The sequence below is a fragment of the Leptosomus discolor genome, chromosome 15, assembly GCF_034619465.1.
Source record: "Leptosomus discolor isolate bLepDis1 chromosome 15, bLepDis1.hap2, whole genome shotgun sequence".
Taxonomy (NCBI): Eukaryota; Metazoa; Chordata; class Aves; order Leptosomiformes; family Leptosomidae; genus Leptosomus; species Leptosomus discolor.
In genome coordinates this window covers 14,791,948-14,813,397 of record NC_141405.1, presented here as the reverse complement: position 1 = coordinate 14,813,397, position 21,450 = coordinate 14,791,948, and the positions used below count along the sequence as shown (strand labels likewise).

Sequence of the window (21,450 nt, the reverse complement as noted above, 5' to 3'; positions counted from 1 at the left end):
TTGATGTACTGTTAGAAGCACTTGCGGCTCCCCAGTTCTCCTTCTTTTAAAGACCAATCCTATAATTTGAATTTTGTGAATTTCATCACTTTTTTGTCCTAAAGGGGAGAGTGACTGCTTCCCCTTCTGTTTCCACAGATGGTGATGTGATAAGTGTAGCCAAGCTCATCTCTGCCTAGGAGACATTCTCCCCTGAGGAGCAGTCCCCTTTTGCTGGACATGCTTACAGAACCACATAGCCATGGACCTCAAGGAGAAGTGTCAGGTAGGTTTCCTGGTAAAGGTCATGCCCAACTTAAATGTTGAGTCCTTTTAATTGTCTTTCATTATTTTGGGTCAAGACTCACCATTTAGCATTATTATGTGATGGTATAATCCATGATTAGCATTAAAGTTGAGAGTTCTGTCACCTTCATGTTCTGAGGGATGTATGTGCTTCTATCAGTAAGTCCTTTGCAGACTAGGTCTGAGGCACCATGGTGGAACAACGTAGGTGAAGTATATGCTGTCACGTATGCTATGTCTTTCTTGAGGTTTAAGGTAGGGCTTCAGTCCCCTGAACACTTTGCTTGGCTTTATTTGAGAGGCTGAATTCACTGAGAAGATTTTTTAAAATAAGCTAAGGTAATGAAATCAACCGAGTCCAGTTTTTCTGATGATACGTGTGTGTATTTCTTGGGCAATTGCATGTCTTACTAGGGAGTGCTGCAGGATGGTATTTCTAGAGCTGGTTTAGAAAGTGTCAGATAAGTCTAGATAATGTATGGAGGGGCAGTCTGTCTCCTGATATCTTGCCATGCTTTGAGCTTCAGAGGAAAAAGAAGAGAGGGATATCTTCATGAATAGCTGCTATAGAAGCTAAAAAGACTTATCTGCTGTGGCTGACAGGAGACTGTAAACTTGGCACATGTTACTACTTCCAAAAAGCAAAAATTATTTTGATCACTTTAGTGAGTAGTCTTGCTGGTCACTTACGTTTTAGCCATGTTTCAGCAGCCACCATCTCTCACTCAAAAAAGTGAACTGGTCCTTATTCTGGATCCCAGTCAGAAATGGGACGGGTGGTTTGAGACCAGTGGAGAACATTGTATACACCAAGCTCTCAGCTGGCTCTGCTAAGAGAACATTCTTGGCTTTCCTTTTTGGTGTCCCTCTCTCAACCACACTGTAAGCTTTGTCTGCCAGATGATGTTTTCTGTCTCTTTGTTATCCTGCGTGCATCCCTTTCTTGCTGGTTTGTTTACAGCGCTTCCAGCATCAAGAATTGGCTTTGTTCGTTAGTGCAGAGTAGCTGTTAGATAATCACCTAGGCTCAGATCTGCTCTAAAAGATTACTACAGCAGTGTAAGTGACTTAAAAGGTACTCAGTTTTTCACATCAGCTCTTGCACTTGCCTACTAGACTTCTTGTCTACTGGGTTTTCTGTTCTGTAGTGTGCTGGACCAGGAAGGCCTGGGCTTACTCATGCCTGAACTTCTTGCTGTTGGTATGCTTGGAGGATGTGTTTGGACTGTGTTTGTTTTGTATCAGATTGCTGTATTAGCAGGGAGGTAACAGTCCAATGAGGATAATTATCTATTTATTCTCTTGTTAATGACATCATGGGCTAATCTGGGATTGATCATTTTAAGAGATGACGCAGTTGCCGTTCTGTACAGGGGGGTGTTCTGGGCAGGATCTGAGAGCGCCACTGCTGGCATTGCTGCAGCCATGGCAGAGCACAGCGGGGACACTTCCACTGTAGGTCACTATCTTCGGTTCATCTCTCATCTGACATTCTTCACTGAACAGCACAGGAGGAGCCTATCAAATTGCTGGACAGGCAGCAGAGTGGACAGTATTGTAATAGGCCTTGAAGGGGCCTATTAGGAAAGTGTCCTGCAGCAGGAGGCGATGGGGGGAATCACGGTGTGGTGAAGTCCTAGTCTCCTCTCCTGACTTAGTGAAGTTTTTTCTCCCTCCTTTTTGAGTGGGGATTAAAAGTGAAGGCAAGAGATCATCACACTCTTTTCAACAGGAATTAAAAAAAAAAAAAATTATATATACAGCTGCATTTTACAACTTACTTTGTTGGGATTCTGAGGAAAGACCATGGTTTTATTGTTGTTAGCAGTATATTACTTGATGTGAGGAGTTTGCTCCTATTTTTTTTTCAATACTGCAGATCCTTGTTTCATCCTCTTTAAGGCAGAATCCCTTTTCCTTTCCAAAGTGAAGAACTTGGACACCTCTATGCTGATAAGGGAACAAATTAACCTGCTGTGTAACCTCAGTAGCAAATTTGATGTGCTAGGTTTATTTTAAAATGCTAAAAATAAAATGCACCCAAGTGAAAACATCAGTCCCCAATCTAGTTGCAAGCAATCTCTTTGCTGTAATACATGTGTGATGAGGAGTTAGCACTCCTGGAACAGAAGACATTCTCAGAGCACTGCTGCAGCACAGACATCTGTCACTCAGAAGATGAGAGTCTTGTCCTCTGGCTCCAGTCAGCTAATGAAGTTGTGTTGTCAGAAACGGCTGAGAATCAGTTTCTCAGGTGTAATGTAGGCTGTCTTCCAGTTTCTGCCAGAAGCCAGACACTGCAGAGAAAGGCAGAGAGTATTTTAGGAGCAGTGCCAAAAACCTTCTTAAATTATATGTGCTGATATCTTGTTCTTTCCCCTCTTCTCCTGACTTTTTAATTTTCTGTGTATTTCTGAAGTGAATTTAATACTTGTGAAAGGTGCCAGAATCTCTGCTCCAAGACCCACTCAGCACATGCCAAGACAGACAGCAGCATTAATTGCCACAGGACAGTGTGAGGCTCACGAGTTTGAGTTACTTTAGATGTAGGCTGTATTTGCAGCAACACAACTATTAAAAATTATTGACATCATCCATTCCACAGTTACCAAGAACAGCTGAGCTGTATTACCCCCGTGTAATTGCTGCAGCCTGGATACAGCCCCATGCCTCCTGGCCAGAGCCCGGAATTGTGTTCAGGCAGCCTGTGCTGTACCCCACATTGCTGCAGGCACAGCACTGTTGGTCATGAGCTGTCTTGTTCCAGGATGCCTAACAAGAGCTGCAGTCCTACCTTTGGACTGAAAAGTAGCCAAAGTCCTTTGCCTCTTCTCGTCTTGCCCGTAACCATATCTCTGTTTTTTATTCCCTAAAACCTCAGCTCTTTTTCCAAGGGCTTTTTCACAACCTGATCCTTTTCCACAGGCGTCTCATCTATGCTGCAGTTTTTGTACGGGTGTCAGTTCCTGCCTTTATGCTCAGCCTTTTATTTCAAGCCACAGTTCTATCTTCAGATCTCAAGTTTACAGCTTCTGCTCTTTCATTCTGTTATTTAATGCACAAATGCACGTCCAGATGCAATTTATGATACCAGCTGATATCAGAAGGAAGTTACATAGTACAAATTACTGCCCTACACATAACACTTTAGAATAAGGTCTCTCAACAGTGGGGTAAACAAGAGGCGGCAATTTGGTCCATTTCCATTTGTGTTCACAACCAAAGCTGGGGTTTTTGAGCTGGAAACAAGTTGTGTTGGGACCTCTTAACTGCATGAAGCACAAGGATTATTCCTAGCATTGCACTGTCACCAGCAAGTTGTTTAATTCACATTCATTCCAGTCTCCAGAAGGCGCAGAGCCACGGGAAACAGATCAACAAGCACGGTGATAAGCGGTGGGTGTTACATGTATGTTGTGTGAGGGTTTGTCCATTTTTAGCCCATGTTGTTGTTGTGCCTTTCTTTTTTCTCCTTTTCTCTTTGTGTTGAAGTGAGTAGGTGAGTGGTTTCTTAGCAGGAAAAGAGGAAGGAAGGAAAAATTGTGCCATTAGGACATTTTGTTCCTTTCTGCGGTTTAAAATTGTTGTCTAGGAAACAAAATGCCCTACACAAGGATGAAGGATGTCTTGCCTCTGTCTCCACCTGCTTTCTCCTGAAGTTACGTTAAATGGAGTGTCTGCTTTCCTTCAACTTTAGCTTTAAGAGCTTTGTGAGATTACATACCAGTGTGTAACTCAGTGCCAACAAAGAGGTGATAACTAGACCCTGTGTTGGGTTTATTGTAAGTAGCAACACCTCTTAAGTCTCTGCACTTCTGGCTTTAAACATAGAACATGAGCAGTGCCTATTTAGGCATCTGAATCTCAGGGAAGGAAAGGAAGTGAAGAGCTTGGCCAGGGAAGGCAGGCAAGTCCTGACACCCGTACGTGGTCTCGAAAGCTACATGATATGTTGAGACTGGAAGCCTTTGCAGTGCCTGTCTCTTCCATTCTGTATCAGCCAGCTGTAATCCTTGGCAAGCTATTGACATGGTTCTTGGCTGGGCCAGTTCTTTACCCCTTTCTATCTGGAATGAAAGTAATTGGTTTAGTGATTGCTCTGCAGAACTGGGAAGCCCCAGACAGAATTAGGACAGCACGGAAGTAGTAGCTATATAAAACCCCACTTATAAAGGTGCTTCCCTCCAACAAGGAAAAGGAAGCATTCCTGTAAAAGATGAGAATGAGGGCTTTCCAAAGGCCTTTTTATCCCATTACCTGTTGTTCTACGCAGCCCTTCCCTGTCTACACTAATCCTTTGCCTTCTCTGTGCCACTGCCCAGGTGTCATTAACAGGGAGCCCCAGGCGTGGCTATGAAGAATTCATGTGCGCCTTTTGGGTTAGGTGCTGTGGCTCAGGATGTATGAATATTGGATGCTGAGAGGGGCTTTTGCTGTTTCTCTGTCAACAAGAGAAGAGGGAGGGAACACTTCAGACTGGACCTGTAGCCGTCTCAACTTGTTTAAATAGCAAATGCTTATATTTTGAAATTGAGCTTGACTCCAAAGCTGTGGAGACATCTGGAAAACTCTCCTAGATTTATGTAGGGGAGGCAGTATTCCTGGGTCTCTGTCTCAATCTAGTCTTTTTCCTTGCCTGCTCAGGTGTTCCTTCCCCTGTAGTATATTTTATAGCACTTTGTCCTGTCTAATTTGCCATCTGCTTTTCCACAGACCCCCCCCGTCTGTCAGCATCAACCTTTACTGTGCATGCATATGCATCTCTACAGGCAGGGAACCCAGGGATTCTGGCTGTGTCGGCTCCATGTGATGAATGAACCATTCTTACAGACATCTGGTGCTATCCTGGGCAAACTTTCTTCTCTCTCTGCCTTTTTTTTCCCCTTTCTCTCCCTCATCCCCCACCCCCATCCACCGCCTCCTTGCTGGATCTGCAGCGTGACTGGAAACAGGCTGAATTAATCAGCAGACTGGTGCTTCACTCTGCTGCTTCTGTCTCATTCTCTGCAGCGCTGGGCTCTGCACAGTCTTGCTCTCTCTCCCTCTTTGCTCTCTCATTTTTCGGAGGGCAGCAGCGCAAGTTGCTGGGGAAGTGGCGCAGGAATTTAGCCCAGATGCTCTTCAAGCAGGCCGATCTCTGGATCCCCCACCAAGGCAAATGCCGCAAAGTAAGTTTCTCTCTCAACATTTAAATTCAAAATGGCTTTTCCTGTCTTCCTCCCCAACCTGCATCCTGCCTGATGTGACGGTGCGTGAAGAGCTTTGAGGTTTCGGGGAAAGAGGTTATGGCAGGACATGAAGCAGTGAATGATGGTTTTAGCTAGGGAATGGCTTGGTGTTGGAGGCGATGGGGAAAGAAGTTCTGTTTTAAACTGCAGATTTAACCCTAGAACCAACAGGAGGGGCCAAACATTTTAGCTGCTGACTCCTGCCTCATGACTTAAAATTGTCTTTTTCTTCTATGGGCTTTAATCTGTAGCTGTTGAACCTCCTTATCCCTTTGAAACATGTTTCACAATGTACTTGCTAGGCTGTATCATAGTTTTAGTCCCCACAGCTGGGTAAAGAAGTGGGGATGAGAAGGAAGCTATCAGGAGATGAAAGATGTGCTGAAGTTCTGTGGGTTTCTGAGCATTGCTGGCCTCTGGGAGGGGACTGGTATTCTCTGGAGTAAGCTCTGCATTGGCATAAAGCAATATGCTGTGTGTTGAAGCCAGAATAAATACAGACCCCCTAACTGCTTTCTGAAATTGCAGGAATAATGTAACTGGATAAATTGCAGTGATTAAAGCTTAATAATTGCGTAGTACAGGTGAGCTTCAAAGCACTGCACAAACACTGCCTCATCCTGCCAGCAGCCTGGTGGGGCAGGTAACTATGGTTGGGGCTTTGCTGCTGGAAACAGGACCGAAGAGACAGACTGAGGAATGTACAATTCAAAACTGAGCTGTTACCTGGGGAGCAGTCGCCTCTCTCTCTGCTGTTGAACTGCTTCTAGCTGAGGGAGAAGCAAAACGCTGGGCTTCGCATTACCCATGTAGAAGGGTTGATCTTGCCTGTTGCCATCTTCCTCTGGGCATTATGGAGGGCATAAAATGTGAATGTCATTGTCTGGATTAAAATGGACTCTGTTCACACCAAGATGCAGTGGTGATTCAGATGACTGATTAGCATCGCTTTGGCTGGATCTCAGATCCGTGCTCCTGCAGCTGTGTCTCTTTGCAGTGTAAGTCTGCAGGCCCTGTTAGCGACGCGGGGAGCCTCAAATCCAACATCCACACTGGAGCCCCCACAGGCACCCAGTTACCAAACTGTGGGGGCTCTTTTGTCCGGGGGCAGGGGAAGGCCTGGGCTGCCTTTCATGCTGTTGCTGCAGATGGAAGGAGACGACAGTTGTTGACTATTGCTCTGTCCATTAATTTGGGCACTGCTGTGCTGAAGTCTTTGCTTGTTCCGTTTGATTTGAGACCACCAATAGCTAAGCTGTGGCTGCCAAATTCACGTCAGGTGGCATTTAAACCCAGTTTAATAGCTGTGTTCATTGTGCCTTTTGGTACCTTTCCCAGCATGTCCAGTTTTAGAGGTAGTGGTCCCCACAAAGCCATGATCAGCTTGATAGAGCCACCTGAATCGTGCAGGTATCAACACATTTCTTTTTTCTGTGCTTTCCAGTAGCATTGAGGTGGGTTAGTGAATATTATAATCTTCACAACAACTGAGTGGTTGGTAGGGAGTTGGTAGTCCCATTATAGAGATGAGAAGCCAAGAGGAGCATCCAATTTTCACAATGTTATGCAGAAATCTGGGGCAGAAGAACAAACAGAATCCAGCTGTCCTGACAGTCCAGAGTCTTAATCAAAAGATCAAAAGGATGTGAAGTAGAAATGTGTCAGGGTGGAAGCTTCCTGTAGCCTGGGTCACTAGAGAAGTGCTCTCACTAGGAGTCAGGGATTAGACCTCTTCTCAAAAAGTAACAAGGTGAGCACTAAGAAAGACAAAACGCGTAATCAGGACCAAGGATGTAGGCAGTAAATGGAAACTTTTGCCCAGAGTGGCCCATACATGTGCTTTGCTGGCTGCCTCTGTAGCAGTCTGTAGCACAGATACGCCATTTCAGGCAGCGTGAGCACTAACTCAGCAGGCACAGTTGGACAGAGCTGTAGCACACAGATGTACGATTTGCTTTAGAAGACGAAAAAAATCCCTCTCTAGCCCTAGCTTGCTGTAAGAAACGATGCCCCAAGAAATTGCGTGCTGCCATGTGTACGATGTCTGCCATCCTCTCTGATGAGACCCAGAAAACCCCACTATGTGTCATATTGTGCCTTATCCTAAGCAAGAATCCGACTGCCAGTACTAAATGCAAATATATTTGGTGGAGTTACTCTCGTGTGTTTTTGAAACTGTGAATAATGCTTACATTTCAGGAGGTGTAATCCCTGAAGCAGATTAATAGCCTGCAAAATGTCATTGTTAAATTAAAAACTGCCTTCTTTTTCTGCTAAGGAATGCTAAATAGCTCTCAGAAAAAGGAAGAACATTCTGCTGCCCAGTTTCCCGCCTCCAACTGCTTAAATCTGAAAAGCAATTTCAGAGTAGAAGTGTTAAAAGGGGCCTAGTGTGTGCAGCCTGGAAAGAGGGAAACAATCTGACAGCTGCCTCGTAGGGGTTTTCCATACCGCTCCGAAGCGGAGGGGTGGATCTGCAGCCTGGGAAAATTGAAGCTTCTAGGAAATCTTCTGTTTTCTAGTCTCTTATTGTTTAAGCAATCTTTGTAAAGGCAGTTACATTTGAGTGTACAGCAGTCTGGGTGAGAAGCCCTTATTCTGCAAGAGACTGGATCCACAGAGGACCAAGGATGATTCAACCCACTTCACTCTATAAAGCAGACATATTTGTGCTCCAGTATTATTTAAAAAAGAAATTTCGTACGTGATACAACACCACATGTTATATCAACATTTACTTGTACAACAAATAAATATGCTACCATGGATGCATAATGGCTGTATGGAAAAAAAGTAAGAGGACTTAATTATACTGATATTTTGTGTTCATTTCTCACCTGTATACATCTTGACCTCAGCTTGTTTGCACCTCTTGAAGGAGGAGCAAGACCTCTGTCTTTCATCAAATAGTGCAAGAGCAGCTGATAAAATTTTAAGATATTCTTGAATGGTTCTACATGTAAAAGAACATGAGAGGAATTTTAGGAGGAGAGATCAGGAACCAGTGGCAATTTTGTGTGAGGATGAAGTTGGGCTGTGGGAAGCAGACACGAGTAGGTGGCAATACTCAGAAACAACTTCACATTGTAGGAGGAAAAATCACAACATAACCACTCTTTTCCTACCTATCAGTCTGAAAACACTCCTGCAACCCATGAGGAAGGCAAAGGAAGCCTTTTTGCTGTGAGCCAGGCAAGTCTACAGATTTAAACCAGCTCCTGGATCATTGGGTATTTGCCGGCTCATTTCCCCCTGTCAAACTATGGAAGGCCAACTAAGAGGAGAAGGCAAAGAGGAGTTTGCAGATTCTGTGGCTCCCTGTCTTCTAGCTCTGAGCTGCTGCTTGTCTCCTTCCTGAAGAGCCAAACCAGCTCCTAAACCTGGGCATTTACTAGATCTAGGTCAGGTTATCATAATTCATTTAGCCCATACCTGGGGCTAAACTATAGCAGTTGTTCTATCACCTAATGACCCCTCCCCACTTGAGAAGGGGAGTCAGAGAAAGGAGAGAAAATCTGGAGGTTGAAGCAAAGACAGATTTAATAAAACAACAAAACACATAAGTATATAAAAGCTATACTCAACCTAGAATATGTGGCCATCACAGTCCTTAGGAGGAACACAAGGAGGACCTCCAGCAGGAACTCCCTGTTCCTTATTGGGCCTTCCCCCCTTTATAATGACCATGACATTATGGGATGGACTACCCCTGTAACTAACTCAGGTCAGCTGCCCTGGCTGACTCTAACTGCTAATGGCCTGCCTGACATGGCTGGGCTGTGTTTCTATCCCCGCCAGACCAGGATAGGTTCTCTTTCCCTAATGTTTGCAGGCGGGCTAAGCAGTAATTTAACATGTAGGGTATTGAGTGAAAGTGGAGAATTTTATGCGTCTCTTCATCTTCCCATCCAGTAGACCTCAGCACATTCACTCCCTCTAGAAAATAAAATCACGTGCACAAAAAAAAACCTCCTGCGCTGTGTGTTTTTCCTTAACAGCCACCCTGCAGATTCCAGCTCTTGAGAGCCATGGTTATCATCCATCATCTGCAAGGCAGAGGGTTGCAATCATCCCGTGTTCATCTGGCTTCAGTCACGCCTCTTGGACTAAGGCAGTGATAGCCAGGGCAGGGGTCAGCTCCAGAGGAGCCGTAAGTGCACTTAGAGGCTCGTGTGCTCTCCAGCCTCTCGGGGCGAAGGAAGAAACAACCGCTCATTTTCTTCTCAGGTCTTTTTCCCTTAGGCATGGGCAAAAGGAAAATATAGCCTTTTAAGATATCTTCTGGTACCCATCAGGGGTTTGCTTTCACTGTAACCTGAATGTACTGGGTTTTTTTTTTGGTTTTTGTTCTTCAGAGGAAACCCTATGCTAAGGCAACTGGGTGGGAAGGTGTCTTGCTGTTTTTGTTTTGAGCTGTAAATTAGCGGATTACTCTTTGAATGCAACTTTCTGAAGCAAAGATGTGAATGTTGAGGTTTTTATTAATAAACTGACACCTCCTGTGAATGGCTTCTTCACCCTGGGGTGCTCGCCTCCTGCTCTGTGGCAGGAAGAGCACTTGCAGCTGATGAAAGGCTGTAGAGAACCCTCTGGGACTAAAGTGCTTAAGAGCGCCTCGGTTTGCCATATACAAAGGTTTACTTTGGGGCATTTGAAAAATGTCTCATTAGCAGCTGATGACTTAGCAGGGCAGCTCTTGGTGTGAAAACCTAGAGCTGCCCCTTGCTGGGAGCTCAGGGTGGCTCTCTCGCCTGTCCCTTTCATTCCGTGGTCCCAAGCACTTTCCCTTGCTGCTCCCTGGCAGTAGGTTATCCGAGTCATCGCAGGCAGCCTCTCACTCACATTATCACAGTGTTTGTTTACCAGGCTGGCTCTGCCTGCTTTGCTGAATACTCCGTGTTTTAAGTGTCACGATGGGTGTTTAACAATCCCTGCCCTTCCTGCCGTTCTTCCCCAGCCCTGCCATACTCTGCACTTGTCCTTTCTCACCTGCTACAGCCACCTTCCTTTGTGGCTGCCCTTACCTTGACTGATACTATGGCAAAACAGTAACTCCTGTGTAAAGGCTGGAGCAGATGTGCAATTATTTCAGGAACCTTTTTGATTACCTCTGGATTTGCTGCTTTTTTCTTCTCACTGTGATGTGGATGTTTCTCTTCCCAGGCAGCGTGTGACTGTACTAGATGTCGGCATTTAGTGCAGCTTTCCTCTCATTTCTTCTGGAGCTCTTCTTGATGTATCCATTGGAACCAGCTCAGTGTCTAAGCAGACTTTCCCAGTTAAGGTCCCTCTTATTATTGCCACCTTTCATTCTGTGTCTTTTATTTATCTGTGAGCATTTCCTGTATTAGAGAGGATCAGTGTTTTTGTGGGTGCTTCGCTATGCACCAAACAGCCAGCAGTTAACAGAGAGAGAAACCTTACTGTCGCTTGCTCCACGTTGCTCTCGGGCACTCCTGCTTGCAGCACCCCCGTGGTGCAGCAGCATGCCTGTCGCCAGCTACTCTGCCTGCCATCTTCTCTGTGAGTCTTTGAGAGACTCCTATGTTTAGTCCTGGGCTGATGTTACCTGGGCTGCTTCCAAGAACAACAAAGAACTGCTTCCTCTATTCCTAAAACTGACACAGAGAATGAAAACTACAGCAGGATTATTTTTAGTTCTGTAAAAGTGCAGCTGAGGCAGCATTGCTACTCTGCCTGGCCAGAATTTGCTGTTTCAAATTGTCCCTGATAGGTGGGGAGTGTGTGCGTGGTAGATGGTAGTTTGAAGAGCATCTTATCTGCTATTCCTTGAGGTTTATGTTACAGTTTTGGATTGGACTGTCAATGCAAATGAGTCTGAAGTCCAAGATTAGTTTCTGGTGAGTGTTCATCACAAAACCCTCAGTTAAGGAACAGGAAGAAAAGTGCAGATCATAGCTGAGCTGCACTTGCAGAGCTGGGTGCGTGCATACAGCTCCTGAAGAGCTGCACTTTGAGACCTCGATGGATTTGGCGGGGCTGGGAAGAGCCGGTGACTGCAATAGCAGGAAGAGGTGCAGCTCCTGCCTGCGCTGTATTTACTGGGCTGTGTGTGACACCGGTGGGGACTGGAGGGGGAGGCTTCCTGCCTGCTTTTTGTTCAGTAATTCAGTGCTCTGTGAACAGCATGATACACCTGAGCATTTCTTATCAGGATATCCTACGTGCTCAGGGTGTTTGTATTTAAACATGAAATGCAAATATGAACTTTTATTGACCAGTTGCTTGATGTCTGCTGTAGCCCCGTCATGGACAACCTGCCTGCTTTTCCTTGTTGATTCACTTTCAGTGATCTGGTACCCCCACTACCTCGCAGCAGTCTCTGTGATTGGAAAGAAAGGAAAGTGCTTGCGTTCTTGCCCCAGAAACGCAACCGTTTGCCCCACTTCCTTGTTAGCAGCATCTTACAGCAGTGTTTTCCAGATGGCACTCTCTTGGGTTGTGTCTTTCATGCTGCTGCCTCTTTGCTGACCAGTGAGGGAGCAGTGCTCTGGCCACTGTGTGCTTCATTCAAGTCCAAACGCCTCCCTTGCATGTTTGTACAGTTCAACACTTAAACCTCTAGTGCTTTCGCTTATAAAAGGGAGAGTTGATGCTGAATACGTGTCTCCCCCTGAACTGATCCTTGGCCTAGCACTTAAATCTGGGGATTTCTGTGTCAAAGTAGTCACGGAGGCAGGATTCATAACCAAAAATTTGTAATGAGCGGCTGTGGAAATCAGACCCCTCTTGTTTAGAGTTGCAGATACTCTACTACTTAGTTGTTACTACTGTTAGCAAAATCCATCCTGTATCGTTAAAATTCTACCATAACTGTGTTCTGTGACTGTACAAGCTGATACCTGTTCAAGTCTTCGTAACCTTGGAGCTGAGCAGCCTCCCTTTGTATTGTCCTCAGCCTCTGCTGATTAGAATCTTGTTCTGCAGAAATGACTTGGTGTTATGCTTTGATAAAGTATTTATTCGGCACAATCAGGGCTGGTTTGTTTACTTGATAGTATCTAAGTGCTCTAATTCCAGCTAGCAGTCTAAAGTTCACAGGAGGGAAGATGATGTCAGGAAAAAGGAGATCAGACTGGTGATGATGAGGGCAGGGCATTCACAGTAGGATGCTCAGTCAGCCACCAGGAAAAAGCCTAAAAAGAAAATAGGAAAGCACTAACCATTTTGTTTTTGTGGCACCTCAGGATGAGATGACCTCAAGTTTGGGCCTTAGCACAAAGAAAGCACTCACAATCCTGAGAGACCAGTTGTCAGCACTGCTGGAGGGGCATCAGAAGGAGCGGAAAAAAGTGACTTCATGGAAGGTGAGGCACCAAACAGCACCAGGTTGGGCACTCGGTTTCCCCTTCTCAAAGTAAAGCTGAAGATGAAACGAAAGTTTGCTGCATTCCCTCCCAGACTGCTGATGCAGAGTGTCTGGACTGCTAAAGTCCTTGGGAGCAAAGCAAGGAATCTACCTAAGGGTATGTTTCTCTCAGCACTTCTCTCCTGTATGCTGGAGCTCTACAGAAGCTTAGCTTCACCTGTGAAGGACCTAGGGGGCTTCAAGAGCCACTGATGGCAGGGTGCCTAGGGGGTCCCTACCAGGTGGAGAGAAAGAGCTGTGAAACTCAACAGTCTCCCCTTGTCACCATGTTTGTCTGGTGTGTGTGTTGAATACAAAGTGCTAGTGTTTATGCACAGCACTTAAAAGTGTTCCTCGCTTGGTTAGTGACAACGGGTCAGCCTGGCACGGAAGCCTTTTCATTCTTCCAAGCAAGAGTAGAGCAGAGCATTCTACCCAGACTCGCCAACTGAGCAATGGTTAGTGCTGTGCCATTCCCATAACTGACCTGGGATGCTCTGTATCATTTTCAGGGGTTTTACAAAGTTGTGTTCCCCCTGGAGTGTCAGCTGCAGCCTTCAGCCTTTCTCACTCTGCTTTTTCAAATGTCTGGCTCTTTATTTCATGAATGCTGACTGTCTGCTGCTCTCCTTTTGTAGGAGGTGTGGAGGAGCAGTTTTCTGTACCATGGTAACCGTTGCTCCTGTTTCCACTGGCCTGGTGCATCTCTGATGCTTCTAGCAGTGCTGTTGCTGCTGTGCTGCTATGGGAGCCAGCCACAGGGGAGGTGAGCAAAACGTCCTGTGCTGGTTAACTGAAGCAAGTTGGTAGTTTTATATAGTCTCGACACTGTGTGTGGCTGACATAACAGTGTTGGTCCTCATTCTGTCTAGACATCTAGACATTAGCATACTCACACTGGTAATTCTGTCCCTATCAGTCCCTTTCACAAAACTTCAGCCAACTTAATTCTACTTCTAATAGACCCATGGAGTGTCCTGTGGAGAGACTGAGATTTTTTTTCTACAGCATTCGTAGATCTTGAAAAATCCTAAGGCGTTAGCGTAGTTAGGAAGGATTTTGAAACCGGAGAAGTTAGTGGCTCATAGGAGAAGTTACTGTGCTGTCACATGTGCCATAGCCTTGACCGTATTTGCAAGGGTATTTTTTAATTGAGACGGGGCCTTTCAGACTTCTCTGGTGGCATTATTCTAAGGAAGAAGTGTGATCATAGCTCCCCTGGTTTTCTTTTTTAGCCGTAAGTCTGTGGGATGTAGGAATAAACCGCCAAGCAGGTGTGCATTTGTCTCTGTGGGTGGCTGGCAGTGTATTCTGCTCATTTACTCAAACCTCATCTGCTTTCTGCTTTCTTCTGTTTTGCTGTGCAAAGCCAAGGGGCTGAGATAGTTAATGCACTGGCACTCTTCCTCCTTCTCCTCTTGGATCTCTTCATGATCGGGCGTCAAGAGAGGCTGAAGTGCAGAGAGGTGGAGAGGAGACTTCAGACAATCATTGATAAGATAAATGGTGAGGTTTCATTCATCTCTCATTTGCATTTGTTTTCCTCCCATTGGATTTTTCTCCAAACCTGATCACATATGTTACTAGTTGAGCTTACTAGCCTTCCCCTATGTAACACAGAAACAAGCTGTGAGAGTTGTGTCCTACTCATGCCTGTCCTGTAGAATAGTTATTTTGAGCTGTCATGTGGCCATGTGCTTCCAATCTGTGTGTTATCAGGTGGGTGTCTGTTATGTCTGTGCTTTGGAGTAATTCGAATCCTCGGTATCTTACAAAAATATCTGCCTTGCAGCAGATGATGAGAGAAGAATACATGGGGTTGTACCACGACGTAGAACAGAAGGAAATAAATTGCTGTACGTGAGCATTGTCTCAACGGGGGCTTTTGAACCTGAGGAGGCAGTTCATTTCGGTGCGGCAGTTTTAAGGACAGCCTTTAGCTTTTCCATTGTACAAGTATGTATTTCAGGTTATAAAATGACTATGTTTAGTTGTTAATAGTGGGTGGAAAGAGAGGGGGAAAGCCATCAAGGAGAAAGACAGAGAGAGATGATAAAAGATCATGGAAATGGACTGAGTTTAGCACTGGAGGACCTATAGCCACTACAGGATGTAAAGCGATGGATGATTGGCCCCTCCAGAATTATTATCACTTAATTCTTTCACACTTTGTGCTTTCAGATACGCTTGACAAAGAGGTGAAATGGCCGGACTCCATGTACCCTGACCTTCACATGCCTTATGCCCCATCCTGGTCCCTTCATTGGGCCTACAGGGATGGTCATCTTGTCAACCTGCCTGTGAGCTTGTTAGTGGAAGGAGATGTCATTGCTTTGAGGCCAGGCCAGGAGTCATTTGCTTCTCTGAGAGGGATTAAGGTAACTTGCTTGTCGTATTTCCCTGGCCTGTAACAATATATTTCACAGGATTTTCTTGCTAATACTCTAATTCCCAGTGTACAGATTATTGGAGTGTTTCTTCTGACCTTGAAAATAGTTTCAAATTCCAGTTCAGTCAAGGACGGTGCTTTGTTAGACAGATTGCACCTTCTCTATGAACTCCCAAACCCAGTGGACAGGAGATACTATTGTGATACCAAAGCACCATATTTCCATCTCTTCCAGATCACGGGGAAAGTGTAATGTGCTGCTAAATATAAGTGGAGTGAATCTATCCAGTAGGATGATAGGACATAAAACCTCCCTACTTTATCCTGGTTTTTTATGTGGAGAAATAAAGATTGTCTGCTTTGACCTTCTCCTTACTACTGATTTATTATAAAAGAAGATAATAGAAAATACCTGGGGTAGAAGTAAATTAACAAATAAATTACAAGATCTATGCAAAGATTTTGCTGCTTGAAGATTGGAAAAGGTTTAAAGCTTCAAATTTACCTTTGTTGGTTTTTATTGTAGCTTTCACTCCAAATGCCAATTTTCTTGAAATAACCAGACATGCTTGAACACAAGCATTTCATTTTGCTTCAGGTTTGAAGCAATAATTTAGCTAATGGATTTTTGAGAGCTCAGAAGGGGAACTGTGACAAACACGTATTGTGTCACTTGCAGTGGGAAGGATCCTGCTGTACTAAACCTGCAGTCCCTTGCAGCAGGATTCCACCGAGGCCTGACTGTGCAGCCTTTGGGCTTTCTGACTTTTTTTTTTCTAGGATGATGAGCACATAGTTCTGGAGCCAGGAGATCTGTTTCCACCGTTCTCACCTCCGCCCTCCCCAAGGGGGGAAGTGAAGAAGGGACCTCAGAACCCTCAGCTGTATCGTCTCTTCCGTGTCTTGAAGACCCCAATAATTGATAATGTCAGGTGGGTTAAATACAGGGCACAATGCCTGCATAGCTTGTCTATGTCCTTGTTGCTGCCTTGTGTTGACAAAGAATGAGACTTACCAGTCCAGGACAGGAATTTTCAAATATGCTGTGCTGTGTTTTTTATTGCCTGGGAATGCTATAAGTCTGTTACTGTCTGTCTGCAATTGTCCTCCTTCACTGGTAGGTTAGGCTAATATATAAACCCACGTATGACAAGTATTAGTGTTCAGCTTATTACTTTCCAACTGAATTGAAACAATGCAGGGATGTCACAGATTTCATGCATTTCATGTAACCAGTGAAATGACACCCTTTGGTCAACTGGAGATACAGGTATCTGAATGTCCTGTTGGAGTTTCAGTACACATTGGGGCGATGGACCCTTCCTGTTAAGCGGGTGAGGAGACCTGGGGAGTTTGCTCAACAGCACTGCAAACTTACCATGGCAAGTGCAGCGCTGTTGACGTAGAACTTGTCTTCTCTTTTGAAGGTCATCCCTCATAGCGTAGGGCGAACATGGCGTTCTAATCAGGTCTGCTAGGAGGTTTTTATCTGAGGAAAGTGCAAGGTCAGGGTCTTGGTTGCTGAAATCTCAAGCTGTTTTCTGTTTTCTAGGTGGTGTCTGGAAATGGCTTTGTCACGTCCTGTGACAGCCTTGGATAATGAGAGATTCACTGTACAGTCAGTGATGCTGAAATACGCTGTCCCCATTGTACTGGTAGGTCTCATTTCAAGCCTTTGTTGTTGAATATAGCCATGTTTTGTCAATAAAGGTGAAGAATTTGCAGCCATCGACAGGAAATTGTGGCCAGGTCCTAACTCATGCAGCTGACTCTGTGTGTACCTTGGGTGGTTCAGAGAAGCAAAGATGCTGAGCCATCTAGCTGTGAGAGTGGAGGGAAGAACTGCAGCATCAGACCCTGTAAATCTTCCAGACTTACCCAGGGCTGAGAATGTCCGAAGGCAGGGAAAACTCCTTCCCTACAAGTACTAGTGGTTAGCTGACAGTGTCACCTCTGTTTCAATTGCAGGCTGGCTTCCTGATCACCAATGCTGTGCGCTTCATTTTCAAAGCTCCTGGAATTGCTTCTTGGCAGTACACTCTTCTTCAGCTACAGGTAAAGAAGAGCTTTGAGGTCCACTACACCTCCTCCCTAGAGCACCACTGAGACCGATTCCCTCCCTCAGCGACTTGCTTCATCCTGTGACAGCATCCTGTGCACGCCTTGTGCGTGCTGGATCCGGGAGCTCTCAGTGGAGCAGAACAACAGCTCTACCCTGGCCATTCCTCCTAGACTGCCCTTTATGTTGTTTGCTCTCTCATTTCCCGTGTATATATATATATATAAGTGTGTGTGTATATCTATATATGGTATCCTTTGCCTTTAAACTTGTGAGGGTTTATGCCAAATTCAGCAGGAAAGCCAGCTGCAAGTTGGTGTGATTTATTCATGGTCTCCTTCATTACAAACCCCTAAGGGTATGTGTGTCTCCCCTCCTGTGCTTCCTGTTTCCAGTGCAAGCAGTCTCCTTCCTTTCTGCCATTGCCTTTTACCCATCCTCTCTCTGTGGTGGAAAAGATGCCATGTGAGAGGTCTGACTGCTGGTTGTCTCCGTGCTTGCTGGTAATTACAATTTTTTTTCAGGTGAATGGTGTCCTACCCATCCTTCCGTTACTCTTTCCTGTCCTGTGGATTCTTGCTACGGCCTTTGGAGAAGCCAGAGTCTTGGCCCAGATGAGCAAGGCCTCATCCACCTCACTGGTAGGTATCTCTCCACATCAAACCATTGCGGAGAAAAGGGCAGGACATGAGAAGGGCTCTTGAAGTGAGCACGATGAATTCAGCGCACGATGAATTCAGCAGATGTGTCCACATAATTGTACAGGCTTTGGCTCTTTGGTTGTCCCAGCTATGCCCTCTCCCTGGAGCACAGTGTGGCTGCTTCTTGAACAGACGTTTTAATTTTTTCAACCTGTCTACAGATGTCCCAAGGTGATAGGAAGCTCTAGTGATTCTGTAAATGTCTTCAAGGCATGTGCTTTCTATCAGCTAAATATAATCCGTCAGAGGGGTCAACATGGAGATAAATGCCCTGTGGTGGCTATAGCTACGGAACATTTAGCCACTGAGAAGGAACGGGATACATGAGATCTTCTGCAATCCCCTGTTCTAATGTGTGGGCTGAACGGCCCTTTCCTGAGTCACGGCCTTTGCAGTGGATCAGGGAGCAAGAGGAGTTTCTGGTGGTTGTGCTGGTTTGGGGAATGGAATTTGGTAGTCTGGTGGGTGTGTGACCCTGAACTGGTGGCGCTGACAGGTGTCTCTTGTTCTCTCCTGGTGGCAGTGTTGGCGAGATGCATTGTGCTGTGTTTGTCTTCTATGCTGACTTCTGTTACGCCTGTAGTTGGACAGTTTCTCTCTCCTCCTTGTCCTTCCTTGGCCTCTGTGGCCCTGGATCTGTATTTTCTGTTCTTTTCACTATAGGTTGTACATGACTGAGCTGCCCCTGGCGTGGGAGGGAGGACACGTTACCTCCCTCAGTGGCGTTTGCACCTTTACTATCTTTTTTCAGTGTTTTCTCCACTTTACCCTTCCCGCCTATTCTCAGCATCACTTGGTTTCTGTCTTTGCAACCTTCCTCTTCCCCTTTGCACCTTTCTGTTTGGCTGGGAAAAGCCAGAGCTCCTTGGCTTCCCTGCTTCATGATTCTCAACATTACCATTTGCCCTGTGCCTCATACTTGCACCTTCCTTGTGTTCTTTCCTGTCTTCTCCTTTTTCTCGTCCAGGCAACTCAGTCTGTCCAGCCAGCTCTTTCTGTGACATCTCAAACATGATCCTTCATCCTTGCCGCTGCAGAACAACTGTTGTGATGTGCCTTGGTCATTCTCCCCCTTGACTAGGGCAGTCTTCTCTTGGCCTCTCTGTTTTACTCCTTCCTTCTCTCTACTCTGTTCAAAATGTCACAGGTAAGACCCTCGTCCTCTCCAGTCACTTGGCCTGTGTGACGCTATTCTCCACCTTCTGCCCCCTCCCGTCGTGTTCAAGCTGTTTGATTCCCAGTTTTTCAGGGCCACAGGTGACCCCTGTGGCTGGTTAGTCAGACATCCTGCGGGATACAAACCAGTGCCCCCCCAAACGAGCCCCTGTCTCAAGTTGCATTACTACAGTTGGACTACAGCAGCAGTCCTTTTAGGAAGGAGTTCGGTGTTGGTTTGTACTGCCTTTGACAGGTTGTTTCAGTAATTATTTACCTTCACTGCTAAAAATGGGCATTCTACGTTAGAGGGAATTTTTTTAGTGTGTGATTTCCAGCCCTTGGAACATTTACATCTTTTGTCTCCTAGATTTAAGAGCATGTCAATCACTTTTCCGGTCTGTTGTAGCTACTCACATTCCCTTTTACCATCTCTTTGCTTAAGTAAACAGTTTAAGCACCTTGAGTCACTATAAGCATATTTTCCAACTCTCTAATCTTTCTCTTGGCTTTCCTCTTAGCTTTCTCCAGTGCTTCAGGATCGCTGTAGAACTATAAACTCTGAAACCCACAAAATACTCCAGTAACAGGTGTACTTGTGCTAAATTTCAGAACAATTTGGACTTCCTACTCTTTATGTTCCCTTGTTAGTGCAACAAAGGATGATACTAGATCTTTTAGCCACTGCTTTAAACGGCTAGGCTTTGTCCAGCTGAAAATCTACAGAGTTACTGCTTTCTGAGATAGAGTCCTCATCCTGTGAGTCCAACCTGCATTTTTGCTTGTAGGTACACAGCCTTCCTTTTGTGCCTGTTGGTATGCATGTTTTTGCTGATTTACCAAGCAATCCATATTGTTCTGTAACAGTGGTCTGTTCTTTTTATTGTTGGACCCTGCCCCAAACTTTGTATCGTTTACAGTCTCTATCAGTAATGTTTTTTTAGTTTTCTTTCAGGCTGTTAACAAAATACTCAGAATTTGTCCCTGCTTGTGCTGGTAACACATCCTATTGCAAATAATTCCTCAGCTTCTGTTCCATTTGGAGATAGTCTATTTCTAATATATTTAATATGGACCCTATTTCTCCAGTATTACTCTAGTTTTTGTTAGAAAACCAGTAAAGCATTTTGTATCAAGTCCAAATACCAAGTGGTCTGTGTCAAAAGCATTACTTTTATCAGTCAAATTTGTAATTTTGTCAAAAAAAGGTATCACAATAGTCTGATGAGATTTAGTACTCGTGTACTTGTGGTGTTTGGCACTGATTGTATTATTCCACTTCTTCTCTTTTAATTGGGTCTCATATTAGCTGCTCTGTTATTCTGTCGGAAATCAAAGTCTGTCTGGGGTCCTGCGGTAACTTGGTTTGTTCTCCGTACCCTTTTTAGGCATTGGCACTGCGTTAGCTTTCTTCCATTGCACTGGGACTTAATCCATGCGTCAAGCCTTGTGCAAAATCAGCAGTAACAAAGTTGTCCAGACCTGCTAATTTAAACATATTGACTTTCAGTAGCTAGTGTTAGAATGGAAAATATTTCATAGTTATCATATGGTATGATTATATCACTGAATAAGGAACAGCAATATTTATTTAACACGTCTGCCTTGCCTGCAATATCATTTGCAGTTTCACTGTCTTCAACAAGCAGTGGACTGGTTTTAATTGGTATACTTTTTCTTATTTTTATGTTAATTTTTACTTCTGTTTTCACTTCCACCCAAAACTGGACTTTTTTATTTTTACTATGGGATTGTTGCTTTTTAAAATTTTATTAAAATATTGTTAAACAGTTCCTAATTGTCCTTCATAGTTCTCAGTTTAAGTTATTTCTGACAAATTTGTCTTGGATTTTTTCAGCTTTGTTAAACTGATCCTTTTTAAACTGCCAGATACATGCATTATTATTTGGGGTGTTGTTTTGTTTACATACAAATGTAATTGCCATATTCACTAATGCTTATGAATATACTTAAATTTAAACTGTTTTTTAAAATTACCTCCACTGTCAAATTCCTTTGTGCTGGATGCACACATTTTGAGTTAGTGAATTTCTCGGTGTAAATCCGAGAGCCCCATGGTGGTCGCCCTGCTATAATTTCTTTTCGTTTCCTACCCACATCCCATTCCTATCACCTCATTCCTCTGTGTCCATTGTGTTCCAGGCACCTGCTTTTACAACCACTCTTCTAGCTCCCTTCTTTTCACTGACCCGTATAGCTTAAAACCAGATCGGTCAATCCTGGCTCTTTCTGTCTAAAAATAA

General features: G+C 44.7%; 1 protein-coding gene across 4 annotated transcripts in view; it reads left to right on the top strand.

Annotated features, from left to right (window-relative positions):
* Positions 1-219: 219 nt before the first annotated feature.
* Positions 220-21,450, top strand: part of TMEM94 (transmembrane protein 94) — a 42,379-nt gene continuing 21,148 nt past the window's right edge. For 3 of the 4 annotated variants that reach the window (XM_086473872.1, XM_086473871.1, XM_086473870.1), the window contains exons 1-9: positions 5,400-5,453; positions 12,722-12,841; positions 13,521-13,648; positions 14,252-14,388; positions 15,064-15,260; positions 16,052-16,203; positions 16,824-16,926; positions 17,240-17,326; positions 17,855-17,971. In XM_086473872.1, the coding sequence (XP_086329998.1) occupies positions 5,400-5,453; positions 12,722-12,841; positions 13,521-13,648; positions 14,252-14,388; positions 15,064-15,260; positions 16,052-16,203; positions 16,824-16,926; positions 17,240-17,326; positions 17,855-17,971 (1,095 nt within the window). Of the gene's footprint in view, positions 266-2,164; positions 2,287-5,399; positions 5,454-12,721; positions 12,842-13,520; positions 13,649-14,251; positions 14,389-15,063; positions 15,261-16,051; positions 16,204-16,823; positions 16,927-17,239; positions 17,327-17,854; positions 17,972-21,450 lie in introns of those variants that run through there. The other variant, XM_086473869.1, reaches the window with a different exon arrangement.